This window comes from Propithecus coquereli, unplaced genomic scaffold (assembly GCF_000956105.1).
Source record: "Propithecus coquereli isolate 6110/MARCELLA unplaced genomic scaffold, Pcoq_1.0 Scaffold219, whole genome shotgun sequence".
Classification (NCBI taxonomy): domain Eukaryota; kingdom Metazoa; phylum Chordata; class Mammalia; order Primates; family Indriidae; genus Propithecus; species Propithecus coquereli.
Window position 1 is genome coordinate 1,423,201 of NW_012147078.1, and position 23,110 is coordinate 1,446,310.

The 23,110-nt window shown below is 36.4% G+C and overlaps 1 protein-coding gene across 1 annotated transcript in view; it reads right to left on the reverse strand.

The window, feature by feature from the left end:
* GBE1 (glucan (1,4-alpha-), branching enzyme 1) overlaps nucleotides 1-2,651 on the reverse strand; it is a 278,056-nt gene extending 275,405 nt beyond the window's left edge. Inside the window, exon 1 of the mRNA XM_012644745.1 lies at nucleotides 1,835-2,651. Within this exon, the coding sequence (XP_012500199.1) occupies nucleotides 1,835-1,977 (143 nt within the window). The 5' untranslated portion in view covers nucleotides 1,978-2,651. The remainder of the gene's footprint in view (nucleotides 1-1,834) is intronic.
* Nucleotides 2,652-23,110: the final 20,459 nt, after the last annotated feature.

Sequence of the window (23,110 nt, forward strand, 5' to 3'; positions counted from 1 at the left end):
TAACTGCAACATGTGGACTGGAAAATGGCAATTACTCAGAACCAAAGCCAGAAGTAGAAACCAGGTCAGAGTGAGGCATAAAGGCCCACTGGACCAGACTTTTTACCAAGAACACTGGATCCCCCCACTTCTTTATTCTGGCCTTTGTCCCCTTCATTAGTTTTGACAAACCATGAAAGATTATAACTGCTTCAATCCTAGGGGAGTTGGAAGGGAAGTATATGAAAGAAGAACTTAACAAAGAATGTCTGCTTGTACTATTTTAAAAGGGGGGAGGGGAGACAGACAAAAGAGTTCCACGACTCTTCTTTTAAAAATGTCTTAAATGTCATTTTACAAAACACACAGGTAAATTGTCATCGTTACAGTACATGAAGAAAAAATGTGACCACCACCTTTAATCACAATCTTTTGCTCGAAAATGTTTTGACTATTTCTAAAACAAATCCAATCTTAAACTACGGGGATTATGTACTAAGTTTCTTTGAAAGCATATACTGCAATTTCTGAAAGCAATTTCACAAGGCTGCTCCTGAAATGGTTTATACAAGAGCATAATCATCAGATTAAGTAAGCAGCAGCTCAAGGCAACTACTTTGCTAGGGGTCCATTCATTAGTATACTCAAGCTCTAAAAGGAGACACATGCAACTTACTTCTCACAATCCCTGGAGCAGTGTTTTTGTTCATAGAAGTTGCTTAATACATGTTTACTGAATTGAATACATGTAATATCTGACAATGCCAGGACACAAACTTAAGTTGTTAAAAAAAAAAAGTCCAAATCATGTTAACAAAGAACCTTAACATTCTTTAAGTGCTCATTTTTATTAACCTTAATGCTGTTTCATGCCAGTAACTAGCTGGATGTTTTCTATTACTTCAAAAATTGGCTATGTATATTTTATTAGCAGGGTAGTTTTCATTCTGCAGTGGCTCTCCTAAAAGGGCACCAACTATTAAATCATAGTGAGCTTACCTCACAAATGTAACTATTATAACTAGTATAACAACTCTTTTCAGTTTAAAAAACTATACTTTTTTAGTTGAGCTGATTAGTAGAATCCTTAGCCCAGTAACTAAATTGTGGTAAATCAATGGTACACAATGATAAGAGACAAGCTAATACTAAAGCATCCTACACTGGCCTTTAGAAATTTGGCCTTCCTCGCCTTTCTCCCACTTAAGGATGACAAAGTCAAAAATGGACGAACGCCGCTGTACATTTAACTCATCAATGTTGGCCAAGGGGGGAAAAAAATTTACCAAGCTAGGCTTAACCTTCGCCAAGAAGGGGAACATTAGCAAGGAAAGAACAAAATTTAGGATAGAGTGTCTGCCTGAGGGAATCCTATTAGATTAAAAAAAAAAAATCACAATATTTGCTATGAAATACACTAGAAAATTTTAAATGCGCAATTACACATGCCGGGTGTTATGCCCACCCTAATTCACAGGACCACGCTGGTGCGTGCAAGTGTCAGAAAACTTGCAGTGCTGTTGCATCACTTCCAGCAGCACCAGAGGAAACGAGTGTTGGGAGGCAAAGCACGTACCCTACGGCGCAAGACCGCTGATTAAAAGGGAGGGGAGAGGGGACGCGGAAAGTTTATTCAGCGCTTCAACGGCCATTCCGGGGGTCAGAGCTGTTAGCCCGCAACTTCAAAACCACTGACCCCGGTTTCCCGAACCAGCCGACGCCCCGCCCACCGAGGTTCCTCCCCGCCGGGGGCGGGGCCGGCGCGCGCGAGGGGTACGGACGGCCCAAGTCCAGAGCTGGTTCCCGGAAGGCGGACTGCATGGCTGTCCTGGGGGTGGAGGGAGTCGGGCGGTACCTGCGCTGGAAGTCCACAGCGAAGGGCTTTAGGTACGGGTCGACCTCCAAGAGTCTGGCCAATTCGGGTACGTCCGCCAGGGCGGCAGCTAACGCCGCCTCGGAGTCGGGGGCTCGAGCCGCGGGAGTCGCCGAAGCCGCCATCTTCCGCTGCAGCCCGAGTAGCCGAGGCCCGAGAGGGTCGAGTGGGGCCCGAGCGGGAACTGGAGCTCGAGGGGGGAGCCCAGGCGGCAAGGGCGGAGCCGGAGGACGCCTAGGCGTGTCGAGGCGAGCCTAGGCGAGCCACGGCGACCCAGGGCCCTTTATAGCCGGTGAGAGAGGCCTTCTACCCCCTTCTCCCCCCGCCGGCGGGGAGGAGCGGGACCTAGGGTGATCTCTTTGGACGCAGTCCTGCAGTCCCGGGCGGTTAGGAGGCGCCGAGACCTCTCCGCTCACTCACGCGTCTGGCACCTGGAGGCTGCGAGGATCTGCCCTTTCCTCCCCCCAGCCTCTTTCCCCAGGAACTGAGGCCACCCGAGGAGGCGGGTCCCGAGCGGACTTCACTCTGCCTTGCCCTCCCCTGACTCTGACCCATTTTTGGGTCTGAAGCAGACGCGGTTTTCCTTGCTTTAAGCAAGACCCAATGGCGGCGCCCCATTCAGGTTGGAAATACGGTTTCTTGGAAGGGACCTTCCTTTTCAAAGTTGTGAGAATTTCTTGGTGGGGCAGTATTTCAGACATATCAAGTAAATTCACAGGGAGGGGAACAGTCAAGTGTAAGTACAGTAATACTGTTGAAAACGTTAATATCATTTAATAACCAGGGCTCTCCTGAGTTTGTCCTGTCTCATGAATTTAACCAAGAGACAGGAGCCGGGAATACCCCTGATGTTCTGGTACCATTTTCCGGACTGCCAACAGCAGAAAGTTGAAATCATGGCAAGAATTTTTCCCATTCTCCATACGGCCAAAAAGAAAAGACAAAAGCATTTGCCTGTGTTTATAGCTGTAACAAGCTTTTCAACCATTAATCTATATTTTATGATAAATGGTATGGAAGAAGATCATGGAATTGGAATTCCACTGCCACTTACTTAACAATGATAAGGCAAGAAACCTCTCTTCCTCTTGGCTTGGGAAGTTCCCACTTTTATTCCTTTTCACTTACTGGCTTCTAGTTCAATTATTCTTTTTTAAGAATACAGAATTGGACGCCAAGAAAAATGGAGCCACCAACCTAGGAGGTTCCAACCTGCTTTGCACCTGGAAACTCGGGAGAATATCCAGTTTCTGGCTTGAGAATGTTTTCTCTCTCTGTTAAAACCTAGGACTGGAGAATTTTAGGGACTATGGTGGAGGAACAGTATTGCTCAGCCTTGGGCTTTGAGTTTTAAAACATTCAAAAGGAAAGATTTTTGTGAAGTATTTAATAAAGGCTTGAAAGATATGTAGACTTGTAGACAGGACCTCACTGTGAAAAAGTGGAAGACTTGGACAGCCTTAAGGCAAGGCATGCTTTCTGTTCCATAAAGATGACAAAGAACATGCAAACGTATGTAAAATATAAAGCACTGGGGGGGAAAAAAAACAGAAGTAGGACACCCAGTAGACCCCCCCCAAATATATATCTTCAGTCAGACTTGTTTTGGAATCCATGTTCATGTCACTTCCTGCTTACTAAGATCTCCATAATCTAAAATCAGTCATCTTGTCCCTCTGCTATTTGCTCTTTTTTTTTTTTTTTCCTAGAGATGGGATCTTGCTCTCAGTCAGGCTGCCTGGATCTCCTGGGCTCAAACTATCCTCCACCTCACCCTGCCAAGTCACTGGGATTATAGGTGCAAACCTCTACACCCAGCTGTTATCACTCTTATACAGGGCCACCTCATCTCTCACTTGGACCATAGCATATCTCTCTAACTGGTTTCTTCACTTCTACTTTGTCCCACCCTGATCCATTCTCAATACCAGTGTTTCTCAAACTAGTTCTGGAGTGGTGCCTCAGATTGCAATGTTAACAAGCTCAGGTGATTTTGATGCTGGTCAGGGGTAGAGTTTGGATAGTTAGCGGTAAATCAGATGATGTCAGTTAGCAACTTAAATGGCATACCATTTCACTTTGAATAAAATGTAAACTTTCCATTCTCTAGCAAGGCTTGTGTAATCTGGACTCTGACTACTACCTTTCTACCCACTTTTTTCATCATTCTCCAGTTTCACTATACTATACTATACTATAGCCACACTGACTTTTCTGGAACTCAATGAACTCTTTGGAGCTTCTAAGACTATTACTATTCTCTCTGTTGGAAATTCTCTTCCCTGAGCTCTACAAGGCTAGTTCCTTCCCAGCCTTCATTCAGGTCTCAGCATAAGTGTCAACTCATCTCTGAGAATGCTCTAATTATAGATTCCTCAATATCCTTTATATAAGCTCATTCTCTTCCATGAAACAGTTAACAAAATTTAAGTGTTTGTTTTTCTCTTATTTATTGATCTCCCCCTTTAGAACGTAAGCTCCACAAGAGCAGGAGTGTAGTCCATCTGGTTCATAATCCAGCACATGTATATTGAAGTCCCATGTGCCAGCCACTTTCCCTGGTACTGCAGATAAATAATGCATAAGACAAGTCCCACTTGTCATAAAGCTCACATTCTGTTGGGCACAGAAGGAAGGGGAGACACAGACAATTACCAATGAAATATATAAAAAATAAAAAATAATGCCATATAGTGATAAGTGCACTGTCAAGAATTAAAATTGAGCAAATGTGTATGTTTTAATTCTGGTGTTCGAGGAAGGCCATTCATAACTGACATTTAAGCTGAAATATAATGACAAAAAGAAATGAGCCATGAAAGGAAAAGTATTTCAGGCAAAGAGTTTGTGCAACGGGGGAATTGAACTCATCTAATAAAAAAGAAAAGAAAGGTAGTGAGATGGAGGAGAGTACCGGGAAGTGAGGTGTGAGAGCTAGGCAGCTGTTTGATCAACACAGCTGTTTAAGTGTCCATTTAAAGATGTTATTGGAGGGTTTTGACTAGAAAATTGATATGATCTGATTTATGTTATTAAAGGATAACATAAGGATACAAGCTTGGAAGCAGGGAGACAATTAGGAATCTATTAATAGTGCCTGGATACGAAGTGATGATGGCTTGGTCTAGGGTAGTAGAGGAAAAGATGACATAAGATTTGGAATATATGATATAATGAATGCCTAAACTATTATGAAGTCATTTAGTATTTGTATTAGTTTCCTAGTGCTGCAGCAATAAAGTACCAGAAACTTGGTACTTCAAACAACAAAAATTTATCACCGCACCTTAGTTCTGGAGGCTAAAAGTCAAGGTGTCAGAAGGTTTGGTTGTTTCTGGAAACTCTGAAGGAAAATCATTCCATGCCTCTCCTAGTTTCTAGTGATGGCCAGCAATCTTTTGCACTTCTTAGCTTGTAGATGCATCACTCCAGTCTCTACATCCATTTTCACCTGGCATTCTCCCTGTGTCTGTCTCTTTACGTAGTGTTCTTTTTATAAGGTCACCAGTTGTATTGGATTAGGGACCCATCCTATTCCAGTATGACCTCATCTTAACTAATTATATCTGCAATGATTCTATTTCAAAATAAGGTCATTTTCTGAGGTAGTGGGGGTTAGGACTCCAATATATCTTTTTGTGGAGACATACAGTTCAACTCATAATAATATTAAAATGCCAAAAGAGAAGAAAAATTTGAGAAATATAATTTATAAGATTTGGCAACTGATTGGATATGAAAGCAAAAAGAGAAGTTAAAGATTGAGCCACTGAGCCTGGGTGAATTCTGTCTTTGGCAAAAATAAGGAGGTCCTTGGTAAAGGAACAATTGAGTTCAAGGTGCCAGCTCCTGGATACCCAAGTAGATATGAACAATTGGAAATGTAATTTTGGTGCCTAAAAGATCATTTAGGAATGACGATAGCAATTAGGGAGTCATCCATGTATGGTTAATAGTTAATAGTGGCAAATGGATGCTCAATAAATACTTTGAAACTGCTTCTTTTTCATACTCATCTCATGCCAATTAGAAGTTCTGTTATACTTTCCTATACTGCATCTTTTATGAATTCTCACCAGCCAAAAATACTTTGTCAAAGTTTTCTTTTCAGTAGTTTGTATTATAAAGCCAAAATGTTAGTGATACATGCTATAATACGGATGAACCTGGAAAACATTATGCCAAGTGAAAGAAGCCACTCACAAAGACCATGATTCCATTTATATGAAATGTCCAGAATATGTAAATATACAAGACAGAAAGTACAGTATTGGCTTCCTAGGGCTGGGGAAAAATGAAGAGTGACTGCTAATGGGTATGGAGTTTCTTCTTGGAATAATGAAAATTTTCTAAAATTGATTGTGGTCATGGTTACAGTTATGTAGATAGATTAAAAACTATTGAATAGGACACTTTATTTTTTTAATTTTCAGAGACAGAACATTTCTCACTGATGTATACTTTAAATGGACAAATTGTACAGCATGTGAATTGCATTTCTATAAAACTATTTCTAAAAAGATTATCAGCCCGGTGGCTCGTGTCTGTAATCCTAGCACTCTGGGAGGCCAAGGCAGGAGGATTGCTTGAGTTCAGGAGTTCAAGACCAGGCTGAGTAAGAGTGAGACCCCATCTATACTAAAAATAGAAAAAATTAGCCAGGCATGGTGGTGGGCTACTCGGGAGGCTGAGGCAGGAAGATCACTTGAGCCCAGGAATTTGAGGTTGCTGTGAGCTATGACTATATTTGAGCCCAGGCAATAAATAAATAAATATTGAAGCATAAAATAATATTAACATTCTTTTTTTAATTACCCATCCCTCAGTTGAAAATCACTAGGGGGAAAAAAAGGAAAATCAGAGAACTGAGAGCAAACCCTGGGGAAACAAGTAGAAAAATAGTAACTTCTAAGAACAACGAGTGGTGATAAAGGAGAAAGTGGTTTCTGAGAAGACAAAGGAGAAATTTCTGAAAAAAGAGTGATCAGCAGTAATCCTGCTATCTTTAATAATGTCCATGGCAGACCCAGGTTCCACATTTATTTCTTTTCCTCATTGTGTAGGCTTTTGACTTCAAGTTTGTCTCCTCGTGGTTATAAAATGGCTGACATATCTCTAAACATCACTGCCTCAGGAGGCCACATATAAAGGAGAGAAAAATGAGTGTTTCTTTTGTGTCTTTGCTGGGAGAAAAACTTCCCAGATGTTACTGTCATACTTTTCTTACATCTTTGGCCAGAACTAGGTCACATGCCTGACCTGAAACCAATGGCATAGAGGAATGTGACTTCCATGATTAGTTTAAACTGATTGTGATTTGATGCTTGAATTGGGCCTACCTTCCCATACTGAATTTTGCCCAACACATGAAAAAAATGGTGATTCTATTCATATGGAAGAAAAATGATGGCTAATGAACATGTCTGCCACATCTTCCATTGCCATTCATCCTTCATTCCACTACCCATGAAACTTGCCAGTGCTAGTAACTATTAAATAACTTGTCCCCTTGCAATTTTGCCATAGGGATCAATCATTTTGCCTTCATATCTGCATCCAGACTGCTGCAAATACCGTACACATACACACACAATTGTAACAAATGATTTCACTAAAAATTTCTTCTAACCTTAAAAACCCTTTTCTCACACAAGGCCACCACAGTTTTACAGGCCATATACTATATAAGATATGCCCAGCCAAGAGGGCAATTGAGAGCATTCTTCACTCTGAGGAAGGGGAGATTGATTGATTGAGCATAAGAGGGCAGAGTTTAGGTAGCCTTGCCCTTCTCTCTCTCTCTCTCTCTCTCCCACCCCCACCCCTTAACATCTTAGCAAAAACACTCCTCTTTCTTCAATGCCAACTTCTTGAGAGATTATCCTATTTACTGTTTAAGGCACCGTGGGCTGTATGGGCTGTGGCTTTGTAAGGCCACTATAAGATATGAGGAAAAAAACATTAAAAACAAGAAGATTGGTAAACAATGGTGAGAGCATAACTGAGGCTGGATATCAAACACCTCATAGAGCTACATGGTTGAACCATTATTTTTTGTTCAGTGTTGCTTAATAGACTGCATGAGTAAGCTCAACGAATAAATATTTTAATGAAGCTAGGGTTGGAGATTTATAGGGTAAGTATAGCAGAAGGTCAGGTATAGCTAAGAAACTTCTAGTGCTTGTGAACATGCCATACAATGTTAGCCATGGAATTCAGTTAGTAAGTATGGTTAAAACAATAAATGAATTAGGGAAGCTCTTTGTTAGTGCTGGGCATTGATTTAGCAAGGATTAGAAAAATGGTCAGTAAAATGAAAGTTGTTTGTGGTTAGATATGAACAAAGACTCTGGAACCAGACTGCCTAAGTTCTAATCAGAAATCCACCATTTACAACCTTGGCAAATTACCCTCCCATGCCTTCACTTCTTAACTGCAACATATGGTAAGGATTAAATAAGAATATTTAATCATTTAGTACATTCTTAAGATAGTGCCTAGCATATAGTAGACACTATATAATTGTTAGCTATTATTATTAATAGATAATGAACTTACTTTAAAGGGAAATGTGGCTTTTTCAGCACTGCATCCATAACACACATTCAAATTTCCCTATATTAGTATTTAAATTTATTCAGCGATTCTGGGTAGGAAATACTTAAATATGGAAGAATCATGAGGATGTATAATTTTACTTATTTAATATCAAGTACTTAATATTAAATACTAAATTAAATATTTAAGTGCCATACTATGTGTATGACATTATGTTAAAGGCTTCTAGGTCCTTAAGTGCAGCCTTTTTGACTGAATCCAAATTTTATAGAACAAATACTTTTATTTTTATTAATACATTTTTGTTCATCTTTTATATTTATATTTTATTTTTAAAATGCCAAAGAATAAAATAAGTTTCAACGAAATAATCCTCCCAGATTTACTGGCACAATTAGAACTTTAGTAAACTATAAGGGTTAAATTGACAGCTACTACATTCATGATTCAGTTCTAACTTCTCCCACCTGGCTGGCACCACTACTGCATGAGGTTGGTTGGCAAGAGTTTATAGGGGTCAAGTACACTAGTCTGTTACCGGCTTTTGACAGAGGTGCAGTGTGTTTCTGTTTGAAGTGGAATTTGTGAATAGTTGCGCAGCTCAACAGTATTTTTTAATTCTGTCTGCTTAGCAGCCCAGCCTGTCAAAGAAGACCAGGAGAACGCTGAAGGTAGAAAACAGATTTCTTAATGAGGATTGGGAATTGCAATATTATCTTGTTTCTGCTAAAGATAAGATGATTTGCTTGCTTTGTGATATGGCAATATCAGCATTAAAGAAATTTAGTGTTCATCAGCATTATAACACTCATAAGGACCAAAAAATTTTTAAATTAGAGGGAGAGGCATGAAAGGTTGTATTGCAGAAATTGAAAGATGAAAAGCAAAAGCAAAGACAATTCTTTCAAGCAGCAATAAGAGCTGGAAATAATGCCACAGAAGCAACTTATAAAGTAGCTTATATACTCAGGAAAAAAGGGGAGCCATTCAGTGATGCAGAAATTGTGAAAGAATGCATTATCAAAGACGTTGTAGGATGCTTAGACCCCAACAATATTTCAAAGTGCAAAAAACTTCCTTTTTCAAAGAGAACCATAACTGATCGTCAGCATGAATTAGCCTTCAACTTAACAGAACAACTTCATGCAATACTTCAAAAGTAAAATATATATTATTCAATCTCTTTGGATGAATCAGCTGATACTACTGACTCGGTGCAGGTTTTTTACTTCATTTGGGTCATAACAGAAGATTTTCTTTTCTACAAAGCGTTACTCCATTACAGCACTTTTACAAAGAGAACACAGGGAATAGATATCTTCAACAACTTTCAAGATAAATGTCATGAAGTTGGACTGAATTCGGTAAATTTAGTGGGTGTATATACAGATGGTGCATCTTCCATGACAGAAAAACACGAAGGGTTTATTGCACAGATTTAAGAAGTCTTAACAGATCCAGATGCTCTCATTTCTTTTCATTGTATCTTGCATCAGCGAAATCTCTGTGTAAAAGCTACTATTTTAAGTGACACTTTGCAACAAGTTATAGGTATCGTTAACCATATTCCTGCAAATGCAACATGGCATCCTCAGTTTGATAACATGCTAAAGTTGAACCATGAGGTATTCAGTGTGGATTTGCCATATTGTTCTAAAGTGCATTGGCTATTGCAGGGGCAGATGTTAGCCAAAATTTTATCTGTGTGAGAACAGATAGTTAAACTTATGATGAACAGAATCAGCAATGTGAATTATCGAAAGAAGATTTCTATAGAAATGCAGCATTTCTGTGTGATATCATGTCAAATGACTTGAGTATTTCTTTGCAAGGTAAAACTAAGTCTACACATGATATGTGGCGAAAAAAAACAAAAAAACCAAGCATTTTGAAAAAAACTGTCTTCTTTTCAAAACATTTCTTCTTCAAAAGGAAATTTTGGATGAACATTTCCCCAAGTTAGCAACGGTCATTGATGCGCAGGATGATGCACTTGAATCATTTGAAGAATACGCAGCTATTATAGACCTATTAGTTGAATACAATGAAAGTTTCACTGACTTTGAGAATCATGACATCACACTAAAATTAGCATTTCAGCCTCATCTAGTTCATATCACCAAAAATCTGCAGATGGAATTGATTGAGTGCTCAGTGCACAACATTCTAAAGTCATTGATGCTAAGATCCAGTTGAAATATGGAAAAATGTGGCAGAATACCCTCACCTTCGGCAACATGCCCAAAAAATGCTTCCTTGCTTTTCAACCACTTATTGCTGCGAATCTACATTTTCCTACCTGACACAAATCAGAACACTCTTAAGGTCACAAATGACTGATACCCATCTGGAGGATCAACTGAAACTGCAGACCTCCATGCTGCAACCAAGTATTCAAATGCTTTCCAACAAAAAGCAGATACAACAAAGCATCTCTCCCTCTCACTCTTTCTTGCTCTCTCCAATAGGTATTATCTTCTTTGAAATAAGGAAATTTAATTGGATATTTAGTCCTTTAAATTCCTCCATGAAAATGTGTAAAACTGGATGAGGCAGTGGTTACATAATTGAAGAGTGGATCTAATGCCTAGCAGGTGTCAGACCAAAAGGTTGGTCAACTTTAAAATTAACAAATAGTTTTTCATCTTTTGAAATTATTAGTACATAGTAGTTATAGTTTTATAAAATAATGTACTTTTTAAGTATATCTACTTGAAGTCTCTGGAAAATGGCCTTATCTGCTATATTCAGATATTACAGCTATATTCATGTGGCCTTCCAAAATAAAAAGGTTCCCACCGCCTGTGTTAAAGCATTATGATGATATAAAGACCTTTGATATATCCACTGAGGTATTCACAATATTAGACAATTTGTAGGTGAATATTTGAACAATGACAGCTCAGAGGGATATCACTTAACTGCAGTGAGAATGGCTTTTATCAAAAAGTCCCAAAACAATAAATGTTGGCATAGACGGGGAGAGATAGGAACACTCATACACTGCTGGTGAGACTGCACACTAGTACAACCTCTGTGGAAAGTAATGTGGAGATACCTCAAAGAGCTACAAGTAGAACTACCATTTGATCCAGCAATCCCATTACTGGGCATCTACCCAAAGGAACAAAAGACATTCTATAAAAAAGACATCTGCACTAGAATGTTTATAACAGCACAGTTCACAATTGCAAAGATGTGGAAACAACTCAAGTGCCCATCAATACATGAGTGGATTAGTAAAATGTATGTGTACACCATGGAGTACTACTCAGCCACAAAAAAAAGAATGGTGATGTAGCACCTCTTTTATTATCCTGGATAGAGCTGGAGCCCATTCTACTAAGTGAAGTATCAAAAGATTGGAAAAACAAGCACCACATGTACTCACCATCAAATTGATATTAATTAATCAACATTTATGTGTACATACAGTAGTAACATCCATCGGATGTTGGGCAGGTTGGAGGGGAGTGGGTATATTCACACCTAATGGACGCGGTGCACACTGGGCGATGGACATGCTTGAAGCTCTGATTCGAATGGGGCAAAGGCAAGATACAAAACCTAAACATTTGTTCCCCCGTAATAAGCTGAAATAAAAAAACATTTATGCAGTTGTATTATATTTTAAGGTTTAGTTATATTTTAAAATCCCATTATTATTTCTCTCTTTCTCATCCTCTCTCTCCCTCTCTTTCTTGCTCTTTCCAATAGGTATTATCTTCTTTGAAATAAGGGAATTTAATTGGATATTTAGTCCTTTAAATTCCTCCATGAAAATGTGTAAAACTGGATGAGGCAGTGGTTACATAATTCTATAAATGTACTAAAAATAATCGAATCACACATTTCAAACAGGTGAATTTTATGGTATATAAATTATCCCTCATAAAGCTATTTTTTAAATTTCTCCATAAAACTATAACTCAGAATCTCCATTGAAGAGTGGATCTAATGCCTAGCAGGTGTCAGTTCTCCATCTCTAAATGGATAGCCACTAATTTCTATTAATAAATTCAGCAGAGGCAGTGGCCAGCTAAAATTCCCCTCTAGCACTCACCAAGCCTCTCAGAGAACCCTAGGGAGAGACTGTTATTCTAACCTGAGACCCATTCACCCTCTAACTTCTCTAGTTAGATTGTCAAGTGATGACTGTTCAATGTGATGGGAATTTTTGCCACCCAGAAACCAGAGTAAAGCAAACAACTTTTTCCTGAGATGGTACTGAATTGTTTTTAAACTGTAAGGACTTTCAATTACTTTTGTCATAAGTTGAATAAGCACCAGTGACCTCAAGGTGAAAGGTTTAGGTTTTGTGACAAATCTGGTCCCCTCCATCAGAACAGAAAACATTTTCCTGAGTCTCAAACCTACCTAGATAACATGACAATTTTTATTTCACTCAAATTTGCTTTCTTTATGCCTCTATGGTATCTCTAGTGATTATTTTATATCTGAAATTTTCAGTACTCCTTGATTTTCCTTATTTGAAATATTTGCAAACATTTTAGCCCTAAAATCTTGTAAGAATGGATTAGGTAACTGAGCTTATCAATAAGGGGTTATATTAAAAGATGGCTACAGTGATTCTTCAGAATATTAGCTAATAATAACACAGTGCTTTTTACAGTCTGGGCACTGTTTCAACCATTTGTGGGTTTGTGTGTGTATTTTAACACAAAGTTTTATACACATACAGACACATATAAAGTGTGTGTATGTGTGTGTATATAAAATCCTTAGCAACCCTATGGAACATGTACATAAAGATGAAGAAAATTGCATAAGATCATATACCTAGCAGGAGCCAGGATTTGAGACTAGGTAGACCTTTTGCAGAGTTCATACTCTTAAGAACTATTGTATACTGCCTCTCAGGAAGATGAATATAAAGGATAATGGCTTTTTCCCCCTTAAATAATTTAAGACAAAAATCAAACAAACAAAATTTAAAAGACTGTGCATCTATCAACTTTACCTGAATGAAACCCAGGTACCTGGCAAACTCAACCAATCCAACACAAAGCAAAGAGCCAGGAAATGAGGGGGAGAGGCCTTTTTTAATAGAAAATTTATTTATTCTTAATTTAATTTTTTGAAACAGGGTCTTGCTCTGTCACCTGGGACAACCTCAAATTTCTGTGCTTAAGAGATCCTCCTGCCTCAGCTTCCCAAGTAGCTGAGACTACAGGTACATGCCACCATATCCAGCTAATTTTTCTATTTTTTTTGTAGAGACAGGGTCTTTCTGTGTTTTCAGGCTGTTCTCAAACTCCTGACCTCAAGCTATCCTCCATGTCAGCCTGCTCAAGTGCTAGGATTACAGGCCTCAGCTACCATGCCTGGCCCTAATCATAAAAAATTTAAATCACAAAGCCCATGGGTTAAAGCCTTGTGCAATGTAGCCTTCCTACTCATAGGAAGATATCTCCAATTACCATCACTATTGTAGTAGCTTTGACTGATGGTCCCCAAAAAGATATATCTGTGTTCTAATTTCCAGAACCAATGAATGTTATCTTATTTGTAATAAATATGTAATTAAGGATCTTGAGATGAGATCATCTTGGATTATCTGGGTGGGTCTAAATCCATTGGCAAGAGAAGAGACTGGCAGAGGATACAGACACAGAAGAGGAGGGAAATGTGACCATGAAATCAGAGATTGGAGTGATGCAGCCACAAGTCAAGAAATGTCAACAGGCACCAGAAGCAGAAAGAGGCAAAGAACAGATTCTCCCCCTAGAGCCTCCAGAGGAAGTTTGGCACCAGCAGCCCTTTAATCTCTTACTTCTGGCCTCCAGACCTGTGAGAGAATACATTTCTATTGTTTTAAGCCACCTGGTTTGTGATAATTTGGTTGGTAGCCTCAGCAAACTAATACATCTATTCAGTGTTTTCAAAATGAGTTCTCAATGATTGCCAAAACCACCACTGCAAGGGTACTAGCCCAAGGCAACTGGGTGAATTTAGGAGGGAGAAGCAGAGTTGCTCTATTATAGTTATATCTAATAAAAGTCACAGCTGGTAACCTTCCCCAACTCTTCCTTCACCCCAAAGGAGGATGCAGTGCAAGGTTCTAATTGCCCTATTCAAAGGACTCAGCTCTGATAATGTTGAGGTGCGTTATAATTATGATGGATTAAAATGCTTTAGAATACTGCTTCTGTGCAAAATGAATCACAGTCATCTTCAGAATAAACCTTTGCAACATTACATTTCTAAATTCCATATAGCCCATGGTTGTATTTTTTGCTCAAAAGAATTCTCTTTAAAACTACTTTATCAGGTGCAGGAAGAAAAAAAAGCTGAGCTAAGTTAACTTTGGAAAACAGTGTTTTGACTGCATACCATGAGGCTAAAAACAAAAAGAACTGTACATAAACACTGTACTCTGTTTGGTAAATTTATTTTTCACAGGAGTATGGGCTAGGGATTTTAAAGCTACTCTGCAAGTATACTACAGTTTAACAAACGAATGAATATATTATAGATAATGGGGGTTGGATTTCTCGCTGCCAGAGACAGAAGTTACAAATAAGCAATGAGAGAAGAATATAATAAGCTCTATGGTGCTCAATTAGAATCAGAGATAGCTGTTTGAACTCACACGCACACAAACAGATAAATACAGAAACGGGAGGTGTATAACACAGGTGTGTGTAGTACAAATATTTCTTAGCTCTGTCTGCTGAGATAGTATGAAAGCAGTGACACTCAGTAACAACAAGCATACCCAGCACCCAGATCTTAGTTTCTAAACACCATTCTCCATTAAAAAGAAATGGCTGATTCTAGGGCTGGATAAGGAAAATAAATGCAAGATGAGTCTGGGTTTTATAGAGCCAGAAAGTAAGAAGATGTTAACAATAATAACACATATGTTTCTGTATATGTGTATAGATATGTGTGTATATGTGTATATATATGTGTGTGTGTGTGTATATGTGTGTGTATGTATATATGTGTGTGTGTGTGTATACAAATACACACACATACATGAGGGCATGTCAAAAGGACATAGGAGTCAACCCCAAAGAGTCCCCAATGGTCTACGCATGAATCATTTGAGCAACAAAATAAATAACAGTATTATTGGATCATAACCCCAAGTGTAAAGTAAGTATCTAGGAGTACATCCTAATATAAATAATAGATTGAACAAATAAGTAAATGGGGGAGAAAAGGAAAAAATCTTACAGAAAAAAATCCAAATAAATTTTATATAAAGCCTCCACACTCCAGGAGGTGGAGCTTAACTCTCCTGCACTTGACTGTGGACAGGACTTATTCTCGTGCTTCCACATAATAGAATATGGGAAGAGAAAATTGCTAACTTTATAGGGGAGAAACCTGTCAGACTCACCTTAACCAGGTGATCAAGATTAACAGCACCAGTCACAAGACATGCTGATATGATGTACCCTGTAATATGATGTGGTGAGAAACCTGCTTCGCCTCTGAGATATTCTTCCCCAAAGGCCATTGGTAATTCCTAATCATGCGAAAATATAAGACAAAACCAAATTGAGGGAGATTCTGCAAAATACCTATTACTCTTAAAAACTGTCAAGTTCATGAGTAGAAAACAAGGAAAGAATGAGAAAATGTCACCTATTGGAGACAACTAAAGGACACATGATGACTAAATGTGAAGTGGTATCCTGGAACAGATGCTAGAAGAGAAGAAGAATGTTAGTGGTAAATTATGAATAAAATCTGAAGTTTAGTTAAGTATTATACCAACGTTAATTTCTTAGTTTTGATAAATGTTGTTTAAGATGCTAGCTTTAGAGGAAGTTGGATGAACAGTATATGGGAAATATTTGTACTATCTTAACAACTTTTCAGTAAGTATAAAATTATTCCAAAATATATATTTTAATCTATCATGTTAACTATGATAAAATCATAATATTTATTGATTTTGGAGGGAATATACATGCATGTTTCAAAAAATGTTATTCTATGTATTTTTCTATATTTTTTTCTAAAAGCAAAGATATTGACAATATTCATTTTCTTTTTTATGATATTCAGTTCTTACATAAACCTTAATATTTAAATGAAAAAATATATGATAATATTTTATTATAATAATGTCATAGTTAATCAAAAACTTCTCTCTTCCAGTGGAATTAAGTGTAAAGGATTTTCTGAGCGTCTGTTAACTCTTCGAGTTTACAAGGCTGCCACTTAGTTATCTGGTGGCATAGTGTTCTGAGAAATTTAAAGGAACTGCTACAAGTACCTAATTAATCCTTACAAAGTTGAGATAATCTGATTCATTAAAGGAACAATGTATGCCTGGCACTGAACTAGAAATTTTTAATTACCATTTTGTACTTTGCCGATAACTTGATCTTCAATGGGGGAAAAAAAAAAATGATTGTCCCTAGGCGACATACAAAAAGTCTGCAGAAAATATAGGAAATCACAGGTAAATTACCTAAAACTTATTAATTTATTTTTCACATTTTGAAATTGTATTCCCTAGACTATTTAATTCTTAAAACAATTTTAATAGAAACTTATTCTACCTATCTTTTTAACCAGTTATATTATTTCATTTTAGTAGCTAATAAAAAATTTTCATAACATGGAATCATTTAAGCCATTGAACAGTTCGAAATTGCTTTTCAATCTGACTTAATTTTTCTACTGTTTGCTTCCATCTATTTTCATTCAAAAGTTCTCATCTTTTCTAGAAATGTTTCCAATTTCTCAAGATTTTTATTTTTATTTTCTTTTCTTATTAGCTATTAGAAAGCCTTTAAACTTGAAAAATTCACTGTGCTCAAAAAAGAATAGAATGAGTCCTAGGATATTGAATATTAAAGATTTTTTTTTACAAAGATTCTGTTCTTACATAAAATTAACAATCTAGGTAAACACTTACCTATATCAAAACGTTTTTTGAAAACAATTTTAAGATAACTAATCTTGCAGATATTTCTGCATACCTTACATTCATGAACACCTACCAAATTAACTCTCATTTGGGAATGTAATATTTCTGAAGCCAACCATATCAATTATTTCATGAAAGCATTTATTATTTCACCTAATTCAATCTTCTATTAGTTATACCATACTTTTGATCTAAAAAATTGTTTGACAGAGAAAGGTTGAAACTTTTCCTCAGTAGGATAAAAGTCAGAAAATTCTTTAAGATCTAAGAATAACTCTAATATAAAAGGATTGTAGAGGCTGGATTTGAGGTATGCACTTCTGTGAAGTTATCACTACTTATTAAATGACAGATACTCTTGTAGTACCTAGGTTTGCTTTTCTTTTTTTTTCTTTCTTTTCTTTTTCTTTCTTTTTTTTTATTGAACAGTGTTTAGAATTGAATTTCTTGCTCATTAAAATTGATACTTCTCCAGAGTAGGAGAATATAGTTTAAATTAAAAAGTTATATATATGTATGTGTATGTAGAGAGAAACTTTGGTTCAATATTTTAACATAAGCTAGATTTTCTACAAAAGAACTATATATAGAGTTTCTCAGTCTCCCTATGGCCCATTTCCATTATTGAGATCAGCTGGGAATTCAGCTTCAGGCCAACATGGGGTAAACATGGGGTAATGAGGGCAGGATTGATCCTCCTGTATAAAAAAACAACAAAAATATCAAGTCAAGATACTGGGCATAAAGCAACTGAAAACAGTGATTTCTAAGAGATGGAAAACAAATGAGGTGAGCCCTAAAAATGTCTTAGCATATTCCTGTGAAAGAATTTTCAAGATACAGTTCAGGGAAGAGGAACATAGGCAGAAGGTCTCCACTGAGTATTCAACATAGTGCTGATGCCTGCATGCATCAGAGGAAACTGCCAGAAGCTGTGAAAGAACCATTCAAACGAAAGAAAGGGAATGGTACTTAACATTTACACAGGGCTAGGAACAGTACCTGGTCCCTACAGCTAGAGAGGAAAAATTCATTTCTATAGCATTGAGTAGAGTACTAAGAAAGGTCTTGTCTCAGTACTTGAGAATAATTAGCCCTAGACTGGGCACTTTTCTGGATCCACTTAACAAGTCATAAAAGGAAGACTTTAAATGGATCTGTTTCCAAGTGACTTAACTACTTGCAAGTGCAAAGCTTAATATTTAAAGGAATATGAAAACATCTATTTGACCAATAAAATCCACAAGATCTGACATTTGATCAAAGATTTGCCAATGCAGTAAAATGAGACATAACCCACACTGAGGAAAATAATTAATTGAAATTGATAGAGGTGAAAGAATTTCTAGACCCAAGGACTTAAAGACAGTTATTACACCTGGATTCAGTATGTCTAAAAAGTTAAGTTGAAATATTGAAGATGTGAAAAGAAAAACTTCTAGAGAAGAAAGCTACAATACCAAAAATGAATACGTATTGAAGTGATAGCAATAGAAACGATCCAAAATTTAAAATATAATTTAAAAAAAATGCAGAGAACATCAGTGAGCTGTGGAACAACTTCAAGCAATCTTATATATATGTAATTGGATTTCTGAAGGAGAGAAAAAAGGGCGCACAAAAAATTTTCTGACAAAATAATGGCCAAAATTCTGCAAATTTTATAAAAATTAAACATCCACATTCTGAGAACCTAACTGATCCCTAAACACAAAAATCCTGAAGAAAACTACACCAATGCACTTTATAATGAAGTTACTCAAAACCAGTTATAAAGGGAAAATCTAAAAGCAGCCAAAGGAAGATAAAAAGATATATTGGTTGAGACAAAAAAGATAAGGAAGGCAGCAGATTTCTTGTTGGAAAAACCCAAGCAAGAAGACAGTGGAACAACATCTTTAAACCTGTGAAAGAAAAGATCAACATCCAATTTAATACTCAGTGAATACACTGTTCAAAAATGAATGCAAAATAAAGATAAATCAAACACAAAAGCCTAAAAAAATTATTTTGAGACTTACACTAGAAGAAATTTTAAGGAAAAATTATTAGGTGCATAAAAGATAACACCAGCTGAAAATAAGCATTTAAAGGAAAGAAACGCACAAGGAAAGGTAATTACATGGGTCAAAAAATAAAATAAGATTTTTTCTTTTTTTTCTTTTTCCTTTTTCTATTTATTTATTTATTTATTTTATTTCAGCATATTACTGGGGTACAAATGTTTAGGTTACATATATTGCCTTTGCCCCACCCAAGTCAGAGCTTCAAGTGTGTCCATCCATCCCCTAGATGATGCGAACTGCACCCATTAGGTGTGAATATACCCATCCCCTCCTTACCCCTCCCACCTGCCCAACATTGGATGAATGTTACTATTAGCACTTAATATTTTTTCTTGTATTTTAAATTTCTTCAAAAGATAATTGATTGTTTAAAGAAAATGGATTGTTAATAACATGGAATCCTTAAAAACTACTCCACCCAAAAAAGGTAGAAAAAGGAGAAAAGCAGAACAAAGAACAAATGAGACAAGTGGAAAAAAAAGTAGACAATAGACTTAAATCTAATTCTATTAATAATCATATTAAATATAATAGGTCCAAACAGTCCATTAAAAGACAGAGATTATCAGATGGAAGACTCCACTCATGCTAACTATAAGAAATTTACTTTAGGCCAGGCGCGGTGGCTCACGCCTGTAATCCTGGCACTCTGAGAGACCGAGGCGGGTGGATTGTTTGAGCTCAGGAGTTCAAAACCAGCCTGAGCAAGAGCAAGACCCCGTCTCTACTAAAAATAGAAAGAAATTAATCGTACAACTAAAAATATATACAAAAAATTAGCCTGGCATGGTGGCGCATACCTGTAGTCCCAGCTACTCGGGAGGCTGAGGCAGAAGGATTGCTTGAGCCCAGGAGTTTGAGGTTGCTGTGAGCTAGGATAACACCATGGTACTGTAGCCCAGGCAACACAGTGAGACTCTGTCTCTAAAAAAATAAATAAATAAATAAATTTACTTTAAATATATTAATAAAGATACAAAAGAGATGCTATGCTGACATTATTCAAAAGGAAGCTGGAGTAGCTATTATAGTATCAGACAAAGTAAATTTTAAAGCAAATAACATAACCAGGGATAAAGAACATCATTTCATAATGATAAAGAAATCTATTTATCAAAACATATAACAATCCTAATCTTTATGCATTTAATAACAGATTTTCGAAATACCTAAAGCAAAAACTGAAAGAACTGAAGAAGTAGACAAATCCACTATTATAGCTAGAGATTCCAATTCCCCTTTCTCAATAAATTATAGAACAAGTAGACAGAAAATCAGTAACAATATAAAATATTTGAAAAACTTTATCAACTCAACCTAAATGACATGCTAGAACACTCCGTGAAACAACAGTAGAATGCACACTCTTTTAGTGCACCTGGAAAATTTACCAAGATAGATCATATTCTGGATCATAAAAAAGTCTCAATAACTTTAAAAGGATTAAAGTTATAAAAAGTGCTCTCTGACCACAAGGAATTAAATGAGGAATCAACACAGAAGCATATCCAAAAAATCCCCAAATATTTGGTCATAAATAACACACTTCTAAACACATAGATTAAAGAAGAAATCAAAATAGAGATTAGAAAATATTTTAGATGAAATGAAAACAAAAACACAATAGAATTTGTGGGATGTTGCTAAAGCAGTACCTAGGGGAATATGTATAGTATATCACTATACAGCTGTATTAGAAAAGAAGAAAGGTCTCAAATTAGTAACTCAGCTTCCACTTTAAGAGATTAGGGAAAAAAATGCTAATTAAACCCAAAGTAAGTTGAAGGAAAGAAATCAAAAGTTAAAAGCATAAGTCAAAGAAATAGAAAACAAAATCAGTGGAAAAAAACAGAGAAACCAAAATGTAATTCATTGAAAAGATTGATAAAATTGATAATCCTATAGCTAGACCTTTTTAGGGTGAGAAAGATAGGGAGAGAAGAGAGAAAAGTTACCTATGCACCAATATCAGGAATGGAAGCAATTATATTACTACAAAATCTACAGGTATTAAAAGGACATTAAAAAGTTGCTCTGATAAACTTTATGCCTGTAAATTTAATAACTTTGATGAAATAGAAAAAAATTCTTGAAGGATACAAACTACCAAAGCTTACTCAAGAAAAAATAAATAATCTGTATAAATATATGCACACACACACACACAATTGAATTTGTACAAACTTCCCATGAAGAAAATTTCAGGCCCAGATGGCTTCATTGATGAATTCTATCAACAATTTAAGGAAAATAATAATACCAACTGTACAAAAGTCTTCCAGAAAATTGAAGAGTAAGTAATACTTCCCAACTCATTTTATGATGCCAAATTTACCATGCTACCAAAACCAGAAAAAGACATTTTAAAAAAAGACAAATATGGATCAATATGCTTACCACTCATATGCAAAAGATTCCAAAAAAATGCTATCAAATTAATTGCAACAATACATAAGAGGATAATACTTCCTGAACAATTACAGTCTAAGGAGTGCACAGCTGGTTTAGCATTTATAAATCAATATGATTCAACATATTAAAACTCGAAAAATTGCATTATCATTTCTATAAACACAGAAGAAAATTTTGAGAAAAATTCAATATCCATTCCTGATAAGAATTCTCAGCAAAGTATAAAGAGAAAAAGACCTTCCTCACCCTGATAAGAGTCATCTACAAAAATCCTTCAGCTAACATCATACTTAGTAATGAAAGACTAAATATTTTCCTTCTAAATTCAGGGACAACACAAGGATGTTCCTTCTCACCACTTTATTCAATATTATACTGGAAGTTCTGAACAATGTAATCCAGAAAGAATAGTAAATAAAACACATCCAAATGGGAAAGGAAGAAGAAAATCTGTCTTTACTTGCAGATGATGTGATTGTCTAAATAGGAATTTGAATGGAACTTGCAAAAAACCTACTAGAACTACTGAGTTTAGTAAAGTTATGAAATATTGATATACACGTATCAGTTGTAAAAGAATTTTATATTGATATGCTAACAACTAACGATAAATTGAATTTTTTTAAAATTACAACTATAGTCGCATCAGAAAATATGAAATATTTAGGGATAAATCTGACAAAAGATGTGTAAGGCCCATACATCAAAATATGCCTACAAAATATTGCCTCAACATGTTAAAGAACTCTTAAATAAATGTTGAAATATACTACATTCAACGATAGGAAGATTCAATATTGTTAAGATATTAATTCCTTTCATATTGATCTGGAGATTTAATGCAATGCCAATTAAACTCCCAATAGACTTGTTTTTCTTCTTTTAGAAATTGACAAATGGATTCTTAAAAATTCATATGGAAGTGCAAAGGACTTGGAATAGCCAAAACAAATTTTAAGAAGTAGAACAAATGTAGAGGACTAATACTACCTGATTCTATACTCATTATACAGCCATAGTTTAAAGACAGTGTGGTATTGGATAGATAGACTACTGGACCAGAATTGATTGTATAGTAATAGGCCCACACTTACATGCTCAATCGATTTTTGACAAATGGGTAAAGGCAGTTCAGTGGAGAAAGGACAGTCTTCAACAAATGCTGCTGGAACAATTGGATATTCATATGCAGGGGGCATGAACTTTGATCCATACCTTTCGCCATGTACAAAATTGTAAAAGTTTGAACAAACTGTGGTATAACCATACAATGGAATAATACTTAGCAATAAAAAGAACAAACAAGTG